General features: G+C 45.3%; 1 protein-coding gene across 6 annotated transcripts in view; it reads left to right on the top strand.

Annotated features, from left to right (window-relative positions):
• RUFY3 (RUN and FYVE domain containing 3) overlaps positions 1-18685 on the top strand; it is a 735957-nt gene that overhangs the window by 665287 nt on the left and 51985 nt on the right. For all 6 annotated transcript variants that reach the window (XM_069626287.1, XM_069626282.1, XM_069626286.1 and 3 more), the window contains one exon: positions 5690-5764. In XM_069626287.1, coding sequence (XP_069482388.1) covers positions 5690-5764 — 75 coding nt within the window. The remainder of the gene's footprint in view (positions 1-5689; positions 5765-18685) is intronic.

Here is an 18685-nt window from a genome sequence, read left to right as displayed (position 1 = left end):
AGATAAAATCAAACCATTATACTCGCAAATGAAAATTATATTTAACAGATACTGCGAGTACTCTTGACTCCACTATTTTAATACTACACTTTAAAAGTGGAAGCTGTAGTGCTAAATGGTTTGGACATGTGTCTGTTAAAAACTGGTCCTGATCTAAATCAGGCTCAAGCCTTGATTTGGAAAAAAACATTGAGGCTCTCTAATTCCATTCCTGGCGCAGTGTTGCGACATGAGCTTGGACAAATATCACTCTCTGCCCGTCTCGACTGGAGGTGTCTCAATAACTTTGCCAAAATGCTTGATCCTCCACAAAATTCCCTATATGAAAATATAGCCAATATGATGGCAGAAAAACATCCCAAATCCATCAAAAAATATCATGAGGAAATGCTAAGCCTTTTGGATACCATCAATGTGACAACCAATGATCTTCAATTGTGTCCAACTTATGTAAAAAAAAATATACATGAATATGACTGGATAACCACTATTGAGACCCTCCCAAAGTTCAAATTGTACACGGAAATTGCACAGTTCATCACCAAGTACAATCCTAGATCGATCCCGGGCAAATTGGACCGTGATGTATATTTACCCTTTAAATTAAATCAGTTTCCCACCTATGAAAAACACACTATTGGTGCAAAGAACCCAAAGGGGTGACCCCTGGTGGATGCTGGTTCTGTGAAAACTTTGCGACTAAGGAAACATTAAAACACCTTACAATATATTGTAAGTACTTCGATACACAGCGTAACTCCATATTTGGAGAGATTAATGTCAGCTCTACGCTAGATGGGAGAATGGGAGAGAATGGTTGTGGATTTGTTGCATGTGGGCCACAAATGTAACGCTGATCCTGGCATTAGTTTAGTTTAGTTTAGTTTATTATTTGTATAGCGCCACCTGGCCCTAGGGCATCCAGGCGCTTGCGATGAATACAACAAGAATAATACAACAGAAATGTACAAACCGATTACATATTTACAAATTTACAGTCTTGGTGCATGCTAGTAAGGTAGGGCTAGGCAGTTTACGTTTCTTTGGATAGAAGCCAAATTTTGGTGTTGTGTCTAAATCTGTGAAAGGAAGGTTCTGATCTCAGCTCGAGTGGAAGTGAATTCCAAAGTTTGGAGGCAAGCACGGGGAAGCTGGAGCCACCTGCTTTTTGGAGCTTAAATCTTGGGATATTTAAGCAATGTGTTTGAGCTGATCTGGTAGGGCGCGCTGGGGTGTGGTGATTGAGATTGTCGGATAGGTATCTGGGTGCTTGGTTAGCTAGGCATTTGTGTGTGAGTGAGATGGTTTTATATTCAATTCTTTGTGGTATGGATAGCCAATGGCAGGTGCGTCTGGCGTCCGAAATGTGTTCATGTTTGGGTATGTTCAGGGCTGCTCGCAAGGCGTTGTTTTGTATGACTTGTAGTTTGTTGATGTTTTTCTGACTGGTTCCTAAGTATAACGCATTGCAGTAGTCAACTTTGGAAAGGACTAGCGCTCTGGCTAAGGTGATGCAGTTGGATGGTGAGAGGTAAGGTCTGCTGGCATTGATGAGTTTACAGGTGTAAGCAGTGGCTGATGATATGGAATTGATCTGTCTTGTCAGTGTGAGGGAGGAGTCGAGGTAGATTCCTAGGGTTTTGACGCTGTTAGAGACGATGATGTTATTGCCGTCTATAGAGAATGCTTGATAGAGTTTGTCGAGTTTATTAAGTCTGGGTTGGGAACCTAGGAGAAGAAGTTCGGTCTTGTCGTCATTGAGGCATAGGCCATGCTTGGCCATCCATTCTTGGATAATGGAATAAATGTTGTTGAGAGCAGTGAGGTCGGTGGAGTAGTCGCCTGTTAAAGGGATCAGTATTTGGGTGTCATCTGCGTAGTTGGTGTAGATGACACCCAAGCGGTCCAATATGTCAAAGAGGGGTTTCGTGAACACATTAACACATTATATAGAGTGGGGGAGACGCAGGAGCCCTGGGGGACACCGCAAGTGACTGGGGCTGGGATGGCAGAGGCTGTGGGTGCGTAGACTCTCATGGATCTGTTGTTAAGGAAGGAATGGATCCATGCGTTGGCGTTATCTGAAAATTTGGCTGCTGGGGATAGATGTTTGCAGAGGATGTCGTGGTTGACCAGGTCGAAGGCGGCCGATAAGTCAAGAAGGAGAAGGATGGAAGTCAAGAAGGAGAAGGATGGCTAGTTTACCATTGTCTTTAATGTTGTCCATCTGTATCTTAAGGTCAATCAGGGCGGTCTCAGTGCCGTGTTTGGGGCGGAATCCTGATTGTCTGAGTCCTAGTAAGTTATTTTTCTCAAGGTGGTTCTGTATCTGAAGATAGGCAGCTCTGTCAAGGATTTTTAGTAGGAAGGGTACGGTCGTAATGGGTCTGTAGTTGGTGGGGACATTAGGGTCAAGGGTGGGCTTCTTAAGTAAAGGAAGAACCCAGGAGTCCTTGAGGTTGTTGGGCACTATGTTGGAGGTGAAAGATGAGTTGATGAGGGAAGTGATGAAGGGAGCAAGTTGTTTGGCTGCATCTTTAATGACTGGGGCTGGGCAGGTATCGCCTTGGCATTTGGACGGTTTAAGAGAGTAGATTATTTCTTCAACCTCTTTGATGGTTATGGTGGAAAACTCAAAGAGGTTATTGTCATCATTTTGGGGGGTGGTGTGGGTGTGTGTAGAGGGGGTGATGTTATCAGTGAGGGTGAGGCTTTCTTTCTTTGTCAGGATTTTGGCTTTTAGTGTGGCAATTTTGCCTAGGAGTGCTTCCTGGATGCTCGTGCACCAGTGGATGTCTTTGTTACAAGTGTCTGGAGTGGGGGAGGGTGATTCGAGTTCTCTCAGGATATTGAATAGCTCTTTGGTATTAGATTTGGCGTTGCTGATTCTTTCATTGTACATGTTTTTTTTAGACTGGATGATGGCTGATTTATAGATGTTCGATGCCAGTGCGTAAGATGTCTTATTAATAGTGGATGGTGACTGTTTCCATGCTAATTCAGCTAGTCTTTTGGATTTGCGGAGTGTTTTTAGTTTGGGGGTGAACCAAGAATTGAGGTGTGTTCGTGGTTTGGCTTTCCGAAGCTTGAGTGGTGCTATGGTGTTTATGGCCTTAAGGATAGTTGTGTTGTATAACTCTACTAGTTCAGTAGGGTTGGTCATGGTGGGTGAGAATTCGATGATGGGTTGGAGTAACGGGAGGAGTTTCTCTAGTGTGATATTTTTGTTGTTTCTTGTGAGTGTGGGTGGGGCATTGGAGGAAGGCCCTGGTGTTTGAGTGCCTTTGTTGATGGTGAAGGTAATAAGGTGGTGATCAGTCCAAGCGCATGGAGTGTTGGAAAGGATGGTAGTGTTGCAGTTGAGGTCAGCTATCCAGTCAAGGATGCGGCCTTTGTTGTGTGTGGGTTGTGTGATATGGTGGGTGAGTCCTAATTCTGAAATTGTGTTGGCGACAGTGTGAGCTTTGTCATCTTTCTCATCATTGAGACCTAGATTAAAGTCTCCTAGGATGAGTAGTCGAGAATTAGGTTTGATATTGTCAGAGAGTAAAAGGGCTATGTCGTCATTAAAGGATAGTATAGGGCCTGGCGGTCTGTAAATGAGGTGGATGGTGATAGTGCTTGTGTGCGTTGTGTGTAGTTTGAGGGTGAGTAGTTCCGCTGATGGCAGTGATTGGTAAGGTTACTGCGTATCATTGACGCAGCATTACAGCAAAAGCTAGTTGTGCACAGCGGCTCATTGAGCTCAAATTCTTAAGTGTGGTTCCATGAGTATCAATGGAGAAAGATAAATGGAAAAATCTTGCTAGAAATATGTGTAGATTATGTATGATTGCATTTGCGAAAGAAGAATGTAAATAGCCATGTTGAAACTCTTGAGTGTATAGCAAGACTAAATCCTAGGTAAACAGAAAAGCAAACGATGATGAGCCGTAATCAATAGACATATAACAAACTAGTACAAATGTACAACTTTGCACTAATGTTCTAAGATTAAGATCTGAAGACGTTGTTTTATTTCAATGAATTTGATGTACACTGTTTATATGTTGGAAACACGACAAACTGATTTTGACAATATGAGAATTAGCAACATCAACTGCCTCTTTTGATGGAATAGGTCAAACTTTTTGTGTATGAATTTTAAATAGGATTTTTATTTTTTTAAACGGAACATACGATATAGCAAGAAATATTGTAAGAAGGAAAATGCAAATGAAAGACATTATTGCAAAGAATATATATGAAAGAAATTGTTGTAAAAATTTGTTAAACGAACTAAACACAACAAATCAATAATAAGAACAAGACTGGGAGAGATCAAGCTGCCTAAGAGGCGGATTGATATTCTGAAGGTTCTCAGTTTGGGTGTCTGGTACTAAAAGTACCTCAGTGGCAACCTGATCTACAGGAGTGTTATGAACAGGAGGAGCCTCTTCGTCTAAGCCTTCAATTAGTTGGTTCAAACCAATGGCAGGTTCAGAAACTAAATTAGAAACGGGTAGAGTCGAGCTGGATCTCAAATACATATCTTACATTCTACAATTGATAATGAAATGATCTATGGCATGGACTTGGGTTACAACAGAGTTTAAATAGGAGGAAAGTAATGCTGTAGAGCCAGGCGTGTTAACAATGGTTATGGGGCGTTAACTAGACTCTTTTGTATTTAGTATAGAGCAAATCATAATTTCACACTGGTCTTGTCAACTGCCGGGAGAGTCGGATATCTCGGTGAAATCTTTCAGGGGTAAATTAGGTTCTATATTTGTCTGCATTTGTGAATTCACCTGGATTGCATTCATGGCCATCGATCCCCTTTCAGAGCTCCTGATGTTACAAACATTCCTTATATCTGATGTTCATGATTTGGCTTTTCTGCATTTTTCAACATTTGAAAACAGCACATCTTTAGTCGTAGGACCCTTTGGTGGCATTGTTGTTGTTCTCATATTGTATTTAACTAATCACGGCACTCAACGCACTCCAGACAACCTGAAGATGCTAACGTAGTGAAGTCGTCAGCTGTCAATGGGCTCAAAAGCTCAGAATCGCAGGCACCGGCCATTGATATGTTAACCGAGTTTGCAGAGTCACAAGTTCACTAGCGAGATAATGTTGATTTCAGTGGAAGTAGGAGACCATAAGTGGTGGTCAATGTTGTATTCTGTCCTGTGACCAGTTGAACTAGGGTGGTGAAATCTTAGACTGAAATTCCCCAGAACCAAGAAGAGGGAGGGATAGAGGGCAGGAGACGTGGGATTGTGAAGTTAATTTAAGAACTAACCAGTTTTGTCTGGGGTTTGTAAAGAGGGAATTGTTGTGGGTGTCAGGAGTTTGGAGGAATTTGGATGGCTAGCAGATAAGTACTGGGGGGATTACTGTACTGGTGACTTGCACAGGAGACCAAACCCTTTCCCTTTCCCTTTGCCTTGGCAGAAGACCAGAGTGACGGGAGTAAAAGTGCTTTAAGATTGCAGAGTGCTGCAGATGCATGTTTTTACCTGAGTCACCCCATGGAAGAGGAGGTGGTGCAGACGAAGCATAAACATTCAGTCAGTGTTTATGGGTTTATGCTAAAGAGTCAATTTTCTATTATAACTATGCTTATGTATGTCTTTGTTTATGAAGAATGTCTTCTCATTTTCCTTGGTTTCACTCTCCTTTTTATCTTGCAAAACTGATTTAGGACCTGCCAGCAGCAATTGCAACAACTCAATTGTGTTCACTTTGCAAAGACGAAACCACCTTGATCCAGCAGAAGGTAACTTTTTCATTTTTACTGGAAATGTGTAAGAAACATTGGCTGAAAACGTACCTGCTGTTCAGTTACCTGCTTAAATGGCAGTCAAAGTCCTCATTAGTATGAAATGCAGAGCACAGTGATGTCCATATCCTAGTGTCGACCAACCACTTTAATTGCACATCTGTGTGTGGTTAATCAATTTTACAGTATGCCTCATATTCGTGCCAAGAATATTTTTGGATTATGTAATGGCAGGTACAAACTGGCGACATTGCAAACGGGCTCCATCCCAATCAGTACCTTGCCCTACACCAGATGTACCGTGCTCAGGTCAAAGGAGTTGTGGCCCATATGGTGTGCACGGGACACGCTTAAATATTTGAGATGGAGTCTACATGTGCCCATGATATGATATGGCATTTATAGCATGCCTGTACACAAGTGTTTCTAGGTGCGACAAGAAAAGGAAGGCGAACCGAAGGGAGGGCAAAACAACGATCTTACTAGGCCTCGTGTCATTCAGATCGTGCAAGTGCAGGGAAGGGGGGGCAAGGGAGAAGTGCAGGTAACTCAATAAGTGCAGCCAGCAGGGGGCTCATAAGTGCAGAGAGAAAGGACTGCAGGGTTGAAGATACAGACCCTTAAGTGCTGGGGCAGCCCAGTGGCAGTGCAAGGGCAACTGGACATGCAGGAGCCTCGGCCCAGAGTTCAGAGGAGAACCAGGTGACCAGTGCGCGGAGCAGTCGGGTACATCAGCAGCAGGGGAGAGGAAGAGAGCAAGCGGAAGAGAAAAGGAAGGTCTTGTGTTGCCTCCGGAACCAGAGGTGTTCTGCTAAAGTTTGAGAGAGGCAGGGAGGTTGTTCCAGAGGGACATCCCAGTTGAGGAGAGAAATCTGCCCCCAGCTCTCTGCTTGGAGAAGCGTCTGACCCTCAGAGAGTTGGAGGTGGATGAGCCGAGAGCTCAAGAAGGAAGATGTTTTGGAAGAGAATGTTGGAGGTAGAGCGGTTCCAGGCCCCAGAAAGCCTTGTGGACAATGCAGAGGGTCTTGAACTTGATCCTTGCAGCCACGGGGAGCCAGTGAAGAATTTTCAAAGCTGGAGGGATATAATCCCTGGGTTGAGACCGAGGACAAGTCTTGCAGTCCTGTTCTGGATAAGTGGTGAAGGTCGAAGAGCAGAGGCAGGCAGATTTAGAAAGAAGCTGTTGCATTAGTCCTGCCTACAGAGGACCAGATCTTTGGAGACAGTGAGAATGTGAAGCTGATAGTTTGATTTCTTAGAGACGTCAGAGATGTGAGGAGAGAAGGAGAGTGTGGAGTTGAAGATGGCACCAAGGTTCTTAACCTCACAGAAGGAGCAGGAAGAGGGCCCAGAGTGGACGGCCAGAGAGAGAGAGAGAAGAAAGGAGGTAGCACGTGTCCCAGTGAGGAGGATCTCAGTCTTACTGGCATTAAGGCAGAGATCATTGGCGGCACACCATTCCAGAATTGCACCAGACAGTCTGGTATGGGAGAAGGAGCAGAGATGGCTGAGGGGAGCCTGAAAGAGAGCTGGGTGTCATCCACGTAACACTGACAATTGGAGCAGAAAGTAGCAATGTGGTGGGCAAGAGGTTCCAGGTATTGGGTTAAAAGCCATGGAAAAAGGTTAGACCCCTAGGGAATACCACAAGTAGAGGGAGAGAGGTAGAAGAGAGGAAAGACCCCAGTTGGACCTGAGAGGGTCAGTCAGTGGGAAAGGTCAACCAGGCCAGGGCCTGATGAATGATAACCAGGTTGCCAGAGAGGCATTTGAGCAGGATGACATGGTTGACAGTGTCAAAAGCAGAGGATAGATTGAGGACAATGAGTACAGAAGGGAGATTAGAGTCATTATTGGAGAGCAGGTCTTCACAGTGTTTAGGAGAGCAGTTTCCGTGCTTCTGGCAGCTCTGAAGCCGGACTGGTGACCGTGGAGACAGCCAACAGATTCAGTATGCAGATTAAGCTGGGAGATGCCCCGCTTTTCCGTAAGTTGGCTCAGGAAAGGAGTGGTGGACATAGGGTGATAGTTAGCCGGAGAAGAAGAATCGGCTGAGGGATTCTTTAGAAGGGGTGCTCAAGGGAGCTCTTGAAGGGGGAGGGGAAAGTTCCAGTGGCAAAGGAGTGATTGCAGAAATCGGCCAAGGTTGGAGCAAGGGTGTCAATGTGGTCCTTGATGGTTTTGGATGAGCAGGGGAGAATCTGCTTTGTCAAGACTTTCATAGATTAAACTTGTCTAGAAACATTGTCGGGGGTGAACAGGGAAAAGGAGGAGAGACGGCCTCAGACGTGCTGGGCGTGGTTGAGGAGGAGGAGGAAGAGGTAGAGGAAGAGAGGGTGTACAGGATGTCCTGAGTTTGTGGTGAAATTAGAAGCCAAGGCTGTGCAGCGTGATTGGGAGGGAATAGGAGAGGTAGAGACTGCAGCAGGATTGGCTAGCTCCCTGCAGATTTTGAACCAAGAGTTGCATTTGGATTTGGGCTTCAAGCGGAACGTCATGGCAGGGGCAAGGACATCCAGAGTATTGGAGATGGAGATATGAAGGTTAGAGAGGTTTGTGTCGGGGTGTGAGTCAGCCAAAGGTGCAAGAGAAGGAGAGATAGCGGCGAAAGCCTCAGCTGACACACGCTTCATGGATTGGATGATGGAGAATGTAGGTGGCAGTGCTCGGGGTGGGGGAGGGGGGAGATAGGGAGAGGGGGAAGGTGAGAGGGAGGGAGAGAGATCTGGTTCTGGGTTTGTAGCTATCGGGAAGGAGTATGTCAAAACTCGTGAAGGAGCTGGCTGTGAACCAAGTCTGACAGCAACTGCACTGCTTGCATTCACATTTGTAATGCTGTTTGCAAAGGGATTGTACCTCTTTTCAGAACACTGGTCACTAGGTAAAAGTTGCTGCATTGTAAAGGAAATGTATTGGATGCTGGCAGCATTCTCATAGGGCTGCTCCACGCAGTCAGTTTCTTCACAAAAAGTCTGCCATAGAGTCCTGCCACTTTGAAAGTATTTACCACATGCCTCAAAAGTTGGTGGCCATTCAGTGCATTGGGACTGTAGGATTGCTCGTAAACCATTGCTGAATTCCCTGGAAAGCGGGATAGCCAGGGTCCCACCATCTCCCTCTTGCCATTTCCAAGGTTTTGCAATATAGACACTACAGGTTATGTTTGTGATTGCGCATTGCAACGTAGGTTTGAACACTGAAAATGTTGATTTTCCAAACCACATTTATCTTGAAAATGGGTTTGTAAAACGCGTTAAAAACTTTACCTAATGTTTTGTATGAATGTGACCTTTGAAAATAGATCATCTCCGTACATGCTGGTCTCCCATCTTGCAAATATTCCCTTTATTAAAGTTTTCCCCTTTCCTAGCAGCGGAAATCTTTGTCACTACATCACATGCCAGAAAGGAATTTCAAGCCTGTGCTGCCCTGAATGTTTGCTGTGTAGCAATAGACAGCAGAAGTCAAAAGGTCTTTCTAATCGATTCCTAATCTTGTATAGGTATCTTAGTCTTCTGACATTTTTTCCACCTCCATGGGACACCTTGTGGCTCTGTGTCGACCCCATTGAACACTAATGCACGCCAGTGACGCTGCACAGGGTGTCTGCAGCAGTATGTATGGAACCATTGTTGATACATAACCTTAGTTCCCTTTTTCCACACACTGGGTTACTCAGGAACGTCCATAGCTTCAAGTCCTGGAGGGACTTCCCTAAGTAGATGCCTGTCACTGACAATCACATGATTTGTCTCCACTGCCTGTGGACTGTGCACAATATGGAAAACTGCTGATTATGCCAGTCCTTGCATGGAATGGCCTCTTGCGTGCCTACTGCTAAATTGTCCAACTTCCTTCACAAGAGCGGGACGTGCACTCAATGCAGATCTCCTACTCTGGAGCCCCCTTTCAAGGAGATCTTCAAAGGGCCTGGGATGTAACAATGTTCAGAGGAAGACAAACCTGGACGGTTCCAGCTCACAGGAAGATGAGCAAAAGCAGCCTCACAAGAGGTATTGCACCCCCAGCAAACACTCTGAATACCATGCTTTTCACCAATAAGAAGTCATCACTCTTGTTTGCAGTGGTGATTAAGAATCTTCTGGAGAATCACTACCTTTGAAGGATCTGTTCTGCACTTGGTCTTCTAAAGCATATCAGTCAGTGGAATTTAGGCAACAGATGTTGTACATCTTTGGCAATACCCAGACTACTTCAGTCCTGGTGCCTGTGGTAGAGCAAGGGCTCATTGTGTTTGAATAAACTGGCAGTGGCACCTCTTCAGACAACAACTGCATGCCTGTCGGCTCTCCTACAAGCCCGGTTGAGCCCGGCTTTGGGCATAGTATCCCCAACACCAACTTCTACAGCTTCAGCCTTGGTGCCAACACCTCAAAGAATTTACTCTGGGTCCAGGGTCCAATATTGTTTTAATTTGGGCCAGGTTTTCAATGTTGAGGGTGATCCCATCCCTTATGGGCTGGAACTAATCGATCTGGGAGAGATTGCAGATTTCCTAGAGGAATTAGAAGTCCAGAGGGCAGCCCTCACCAATTTGGCTTCTGACCAAGTGAACCAGACTTCATGTGGGTCTTTTAATATAAGCTTCGTGCTTTCTTCCATTGACCATAGCTAAGGTTGCCAGTTGAGCCAGTGGTGCAGTTTGATCTTAAGGATGTTGTGGACCCATTGCTCCTTGTAAAAGACCTTTCTGCCTTTTTAACCAGGCAGTAGCTGCTCTGGTTTGGCTGATTGGTTAAAACCAACCTTCTCACAGTCTGTGGATTGTGACCTTGTTATGAAACATCATCTGGCACCCACAGATCCTGGCTTTCTGTTCTCTTCTGTGAGTCTGTTAGCCCAAGCCTCTGCAGTGGGCTCAAAGTTGGACATGTATGCCTCCTCATCCTTCCTCCGACCCCACCCCAGCTAGTTAAATCCGTCATTTTGAAGCTTTTATCCTAAACAGTATTTGCTTCTGTCGGCCTGGCCTTGAAGAATGTCACCTGTGCCTTGGCTAAATGCACGTATTGTTTATGGTCTGAGGTCTCTGAGCAGCGGAGAGAGCCTCTTTGCCAGAATTGAAAGATCTGACTTCCCTTGTTAATGATGGGAAGGAGGTGGTCCGTCTGATTCTCCAGTCTGCCCTAGACTTGGCAACCTGTGTGGCAAGAGCCATCGATGCAGGCATTGTCATCTGCAGACTCTCATGGATGTAAATATCTTGTTTTGCCTCGACACTGAAGCTAATCTCTTCGATATACCCTTTGATGGGGACAACCTCTTCGATCAAAGGGCAGATTGTTATTTGGAGAAGTTTAAGAATCCCAAAGCACCACCTAATCTCTTGCGTTAGCTGGCCAACAACCTGCCTCCTCTCCTTCCAGGGATTATTCTTTTTAAGCCTCCCTGCTTTGCCAGTCACAACAGAAGTGAGTTGCCCTGAAGCAAACCACTTTTTCATTGCTAATGTAGAGGCAGCAAAGCACAGCGAGGGCCGTAGCCTCTGCACCCCTTCACTCTGGGAATCCATGTTCAAAACCCCAGTGAATCGTCAACACTTCACTTCAGACACCTGAGCCTTATAGGCTGTCACACAAGGATATTGCCTCCCATTCATTCAATGTCTTCTGGACTTTTTTGTTTTGCTCAACCCTCTCTCAAGATGCCCTACTGCCAGAGGAGGTTCAGCAGCTTCTTAATTAGTGGGCCATAGTGCAGGTTCCTTGGATAGAGGGGGGAGAGGCTGGTACTCTACATTCTGTGTCCCATTTTGGATCTATGCCTTCTGAACATGTGCCGGTGCATGGATATGTTCAAGATGGTCACCTTGGGCCACATCTTATATATGTTGAAGTCGAACAACTGGCTGGTGCAAATGGACCACGCACAGTGGAAGTACCTTAGGTTTGTGGGTGAGCATTTCCAGTTTAAGATCCTGCCAGTCAGACTATCCTCTGCTCAAAGGGTTTTCAGCAACTTGGTAGCTGTGGTAGCTGCATATCATGTGAGGAAAAAGTTCAAATGTTTCCCTACTTGAACAGTTGGCTCATTCACGCCCCCACTACAGCTCTGTTGTTGTCCCAACTGCACCACACCTGCTGTCTACTATGCAGGTTGAGCTTCTCCTGAACTTTAAGCAGTCTCAGGTGACCCCATCGTAGTAGCGGTTTTTCATCATGGTGGTCTTGGACACCTACTCGGCAGGGCTCCCCTTAATGCCTCTGGCCCGCAAACCCCCTTGAGGAAAGGGCAATTAATATCTTTCATATAGTTGGTCTCTTCTGATTCTAGAGTTTGGTTCTGCCTCAGCCTTTCTGTGTGTTCAGGGCCACACAGTGTACTTCTAAGATTAAGAGATGCTTAAGATGGGCACTAGGGCACTAAGGACGAGTGTGGCTGCAGAGTTTCCCTCTCTACTCTTGAGAGTGGCAGATTGCAGCGTGATAGCAGAGATGGTCCAGTTCTGGGTGGGCTAGCTCAACACAGGAGTTCTACAGCCACAGAAAAATGTAAGCCCCACAGATGAGTACGTTTGACCCCTAAAAGAAGATCCAAGCTAAGCCTGCACAGAATAGCTCAGATTGGGATCCTGTAGGAGATGTTGTGGCTTTCAATGGATGGCTAGGAGTCCACATTGGAGCCCTTTGGCATCTGGCAAGGTCACCACATCCAGCAGTGTCAAAGAACCTCTGGAAAGATGACTTAATGAAGACACGCACATAGTCAGCTACCACATTGGTAATACCTTACCCACCATCGACTTCCCTGCCATACTACCACACAACTTTCAAAGAAGGCTGTTTCACTGGAAAAACGTAAACATCTTGCCATCACTCTAAGCAACCTTGTACGAGGACAAGTCATCCCAGCCTCCTTACAGCCTCCAAAAAGAACATCACCGGAAAGGCTCTTGCTGCTCTCCTCCACACTATCACTGCCTCACTCTGGCACATAATCTTTATTGATGCATTAAAAACTGGCAAGATCCTGTCCCTAGTGAAGGAGCACACACTAGACCCGGACGACCTAGGAAACTACATCTACTCTTCGTTGGAAAGGTCATTGAGGACGTAATGCTTAAACTAATACAACCTACTTCAAGAATAGCAGTCCAGCTTCAGACCTAGATACTGCAGCAATACCGCCACTATCTACCAAGATGGCTCATGCCCCCCTGGTCATGTGGGATGACTTTGCCACATTTGACGGGCTACCCACTAGCGCTACTCAACACCCTTTCCTCTCGCATTGGATTCAATACCACCGTACTTCAGTGGGTTGATTCCTGCCTCTCCAACAGACTTCAAATCGTCCAAATGGGCACCTGCAAATCCCAACATGCCCAGTGACCTACAGAGCGCCACAAGTCTTCATCCTCTCCTCTGTAGTATTTAACCTCTACATTGAGCCACTGGGGGGCACTGGCCAAGTTCAACATAAGTCACCAGTATGCTGATGACTTACAGCGATATCCAATTGTCAACTGCTTCAACTAGCATCAATTGAAACGATGCCTCTCCACCATTAAAGCCTGGATATAAAGTTGCATACATGACTCAATTGTACCAAAACATCATCTGCTTGGGCACCACCAACTCACCCGAGTTCAAAACTGGCTGACTCGGGTGGATCTTGGCAGCTTTCCCCCAACCACCCAATCTACCTCCAACTCACCCTTAATGCAGAGTAGCCCCTCATATTCACTATCGATTGCAACCTCTCCTTCAAAGAATACATTACCATGAAGTTACAAACAGCATTGTTACCAGCTCGCACTCCTCTACCGGACTAATCTAACCCTTCACCCCCCACCTGTGATTTCCGATTGGCGGTCCAAACCCTGGTGCTCTCCCAAATGGATGGTGGCAACGCCCTCCTGGTAGATGTCCCAAATATTAGTCTGCACCCCCGCTGAAAGCTGTGCAGCATATAACTGCATGCATCAGGGTAACCTAAAGAAATTCAACCACATTTGCCCCACTTTCAAGGAAGTACAGTTCTCTATCTAAGCTTGCATTAACCCAAAGACAGCCTGATCACTTACAAAGCTCTGATTTGCAAGACTCCATCATACTTCCCTGAAAAGATGGGAGGACATCAAAACACCAGGATTGAAGGAATCACCAGACCGGAATCCAAGAAGTACAAGACTACTACCAGACCACTGCTATGCTCCCATTCTTTGGAACTACCATTCACAGAAACCTTCACTGACAGGTGACAACCATAGACTACAAAATGACCCTAATTTTCACCCACTATATTAATTTCCCTTATTGTGCAGTGTTCGGTTGCTTTGTAGCTAGGTTTGTTCTATACAAGTCATGTACGTGCATACATACAAGATAAGCAGTTGCTCCTACACCATTGTCTGCAGCATGGAGCCCTTAGAAGAGTAAACTCCGACCACTGGTAAATTGAGCCCTCCTGGTAGATGTCCCAACTATTAGTCTGCGCCCCCGCTGAAAGCTGTGCAGCATATAACTGCGTGCATCAGGGTAACCTGAAGAAATTCAACCACATTTGCCCCACTTTCAAGGAAGTACAGTTCTCTATCTAAGCTTGCATTAACCCAAAGACAGCCTGATCACTTACAAAGCTGCTCTGATTTGCAAGACTCCATCATACTTCCCTGAAAAGATGGGAGGTCATCAAAACAGCAGGATTGAAGGAATCACCAGACCGGAATCCAAGAAGTACAAGACTACTACCAGACCACTGCTATGCTCCCATTCTATGGAACAACCATTCACAGAAACCTTCACTGACAAGTGACAACCATAGACTACAAAATGACCCTAATTTCCACCCACTATATTAATTTACCTTATTGTGCAGTGTTCGGTTGCTTTCTAGCTAGGTTTGTTCTATACAAGTCATGTACGTGCATACATACAAGATAAGCAGTTGCTCCTACACCATTGTCTGCAGCATGGAGCCTTTAGAAGAGTAAACTCCGACCACTGGTAAATTGAGCCCAGTTGTGGCTGGAGGGACCCTCTGCAGGCTTGCATGTAAAGCAACGTAGTCTCAGCAACTTGAGGTCATTGTTTCAGCGATACTGACCCTAGCCAGGGGTCACAGGTTGTGGTTTGAAGAATGTTCAGCAGTACATGCCGCTAGAGGGTCCCCCTCTGGGATAATTGTAACAGGATCCCTCAACCCAGATGAATGTCATGTAAAGGGGTCGGAAGAAGCTAGTGCCACGCCAAGACTGCATAACATGAATGGTGCATTTATTGAGCCATACATTTACCCCAGTGGGATATCTTGTGCTGATAACAAATGTTTTTGTTACTCAACTCAGTGTTACTCATTTTATCAACCATGGAATTATAAACGGCTGAGTGGATCTGTTGGGATTGGAACCTGAGACCAAGCCTATATTGCTTTATTTGGTACTGTTAGTTTTGTTTGTGTTAGTTCACTAAGCCACAGTTCTGGCAAAGAGGATATATTGCTTGGTTGCAGAGGTCAGGCAGCACACATGTGTCCTGAGAGTTGGAAGCACAAAAACAGTTCCTGAAAGTTGATCCAGCTGTTGCTGCTTAGTCAACAGAGCGGAGCAGTGGTCACAGTTCTCCTGTTAAGGAGAGCGAGGCAAGGTTTCACCATCAGATTTTCAAGCGTTCAAAAGATTCCGGGCCAGAGCTTCGGTCATAGTCCTCTGGTCTTATTTCTGAATGCTTCAAGATCAAATCCCCATAGTTGACAATGTTGCTGGTGCAATGTTCGATTTTATCCCTAACCAAAGGAAACAGGGTAACTAGAGACACTAATCATACGCAAATGCACCAATTCAAACATTTGGTAGCCAGCTAATTGGTGCTGGCCACCACTCACTAACTTTCACCCTCAAACATTCATGCAAGTTAAACCCAGGGTATGTGTATTCAGGAAATATCCCAGGCAACATTGCCCTTCCAGGAACTCAGGTACACCTATCAATTCTGTTGTGAGGAGCTGGCTGGAGTTCGCATCAGAAAATGAACCTACATGCCCATTTCCAGGCTCCATCTAACACTAAAAAGCAGCAAACTAAAGTTGTCTGGAAACTGGCGTTCACAACACTGCATACTCATTTTGGGAACATCTAGAAATAAATTACTTTCTGGGAGGCAAAATGGCTACTACTCGGACAGCCAATATATATTGAATTATAGCCGGGTCTGTGGCCCAGTGGATTAATGCATCCACTGCATGGGGCCTGTGTTTGACCTCATAGTCACGTGTTTGACTCCCGGCAGGTCCACTCAACCCCTTCATCCTTCCGAGGTCGATTTAAAATGAGTACCATTATGTTGGGTAACATCTGTTATCTGTAAATGGCCAAATCCCATCTACCTGTGAGACCCCCAGTACATTTTGCTGGACTCTTTGACCTTTTTCTTGTTCTCCTGAATGAGGGGAGCCTTCCCCCCCCCCCCCTCATTCATTCTTTTTGCTCTGACCATTGAACCCTTGTTCATTTTGTTTTTACTTTATTTTATGAAGTCTTGCTTTCTTTCATACTTTTTAAGGCATCTGTGTTTCATCTTTGCAGCACATAGTAGTACCCTTTGTGCAGTGTTGCTGGGAACCCCTTGGGCTCTCCTTTTTATACTCTTTTATTTTCCTTAAGAGCTACTGTTATCAAGGTTAGAGGGGATACTTTTATCCTCCTTAGCTTTTCCTTTTGTGAGATTAGCACACACCACCCTATGTGGAGTGCTGAGGGGTTACCTTGAATCTCCTTTCTCACAGCTCCTATAACATGTCTACCCCCAGCATACCTGAATGGCTGGTGGCAGTGGATGCGTTCTACTGACTTTAGTGCATTTTCTCTACCCTGGCTGTGTTCACAGCCACAGTAGTGCACAGAAAGGTCACCATTGATCCAAAATAGTGGCCCCCTTCTTTTATCGCCATTTTTTGTGTGCGTGTCCTTGCTTGGTCCTTCTATTACCAACCTGGGTGGGGGAAGTGCTAGTTTGACTTTTGTCTTTGGTGGGAATCCTTTGGGAAGCCCCCCTCAAGGCTCCAGAGTGTCTGTAAAGACAGCAAACTAGGGAGGAGTCCGAAACTCTGCAGCCCTTCGTCTGTCATGCCTGCCTGGATCCACTTCCAACTAGCAGGCTGGCAGTCCTGAATGGACAGCCACCACCCAAAGTTTGAATGATGCATGACTCTTGATTGGCTGGGTTCCTGGATAAAAGACGAGGGTCCTTAGGCAAAAGACAAATCGACCACTGGAACAGAAGTACCGAAAGAAGAATTCCAGAGATGCCTGCAGCACCTTCCAGCAACCGGTGAAGCCTGCTGAATTGACCGTTGCTGTCCTGATCCTGTTTTCGAATCGACAGCGAAGCTCCAAAGAGGACGACTTCCTCACTTGGACTGGTGGGCACAATCAGTCCTAAGACCTGCAATTTGAGCCACCCCATGACATGCTGCGAGCTTCCTGGGCTGCAAACTGCCAATACCCTGGGACCTGCGACCATCCTGCAGTGCATCGTCTTCCCAAGAACTCTCCCGAAACTTTGAGAGGAATCTTGCCTCTGAAGATCTGGAAGGAGTCCACCAAAGTCCCCTCATCAAGAGTGCAGGACCGTGCAAGCGAGGTAAATCGTTCAGACGAGAACGGTTCCCCAATGGAGTCTGTGAAAAGGTGCCAAAACAGCAGACTGACATTAGAGCACGAAGAATCCTGGACTTGGGAGTCCTTTCTCTGGACTGCTGCTGCGACATCCCTTCCAAAGTCCCTCCTTTCGTTACCCTGACCAAGGGATAGGAAACCAGGTCCCCCTCTGCTGCACCGTGAAAGAATCCAGCTGAATCTTCTTCATAACTCTTCAGGCTCTTTGAGACTCCTGGTAGTACAAACCTTGAGACATTCTGTCACTCCTTTGTTGCTGGAGTGCTGATTCCTGTGTTCGCCCATAGGGAACCTTTCCTAAGTTCCCTGAAACCTTTATGACCAAAATAAGCTCTTTACTTACTTAAAATTGAAGAATCCTCTGGAACTTTGCTGTTTCTGCGTCTGTATCTTATCTGCTTTACCTCTGATATGACTTTGAAGAACTCATACCTAGATAGGGATGGAATGCTAAAGACATAAGGCCCTGAAAAGTCTTTTAAAGTTCTAACCTGCTATTGTTGGTGTTAACCTTTTTATTCCTACAACATAACATTTTCTGAGTTGCAATAACAAGTGATTTTACTTACCTTTTTGAACTGTGTTCAATTAACTGTATAATTCTTAACTTACGGTTTACTCACTTGAAGTATTGCATTGGTTTTCTAGTGTGCTTATTAATTTGAAATAGTGCTCTTACCTGAATTTAACTATACCTTGTGTTACTGTGAGAAACCAGGAATGACCCACAGACTGAGTTTATAGTTTTGACTGTAGACTTTTATTTCAAACAAAAAGGGGTTTGGAAAATACCTACCTGTCGCAACTCGAAGAGGTGTTTTCTCTACCTAAACCAAAACTAAGGGTCTGTCTGATGTCGTGATGGTCAAAGCAAAATGTCCTGTGCCGAGAGTTTTATTCTGGCCCTCGCATTAAAAAGTAATTTCCAAGGTGAAAAGGATAATGTCTTGGCCGTTAAAGGTGTACAAAAGAATTTTGAGGTAATTCTAGCACAAGTTCCCAATTGGATCACTTTCACAGTTCCAGGAGATTGTTCCCTTCCCCAGGTTTTCCTCTTCTACATGGGCAAGCTCCTAAGGGTAGCTTCCTTAGACTTCTCTGTTCAGTAAAAATGGTTTGTATCTTACACAAATTGGCGGCTGTTCTTAATTTCGCGGGCTACCTGGTGTATTCCTTTGCCAGTTTTCTTATCCTCTTTAATGTAATTTCAACACACTGTTTGGCTATACCTGATGTATCCTCATATCAGGACTTCCTCATGTGATCTACTTTACACACTT

This window comes from Ambystoma mexicanum, chromosome 6p (genome assembly GCF_040938575.1).
Source record: "Ambystoma mexicanum isolate Mex_15411 chromosome 6p, UKY_AmexF1_1, whole genome shotgun sequence".
NCBI lineage: Eukaryota > Metazoa > Chordata > Amphibia > Caudata > Ambystomatidae > Ambystoma > Ambystoma mexicanum.
Note: the sequence above shows the minus strand (reverse complement) of the source record. Positions and strands in the feature narration are given on the sequence as shown.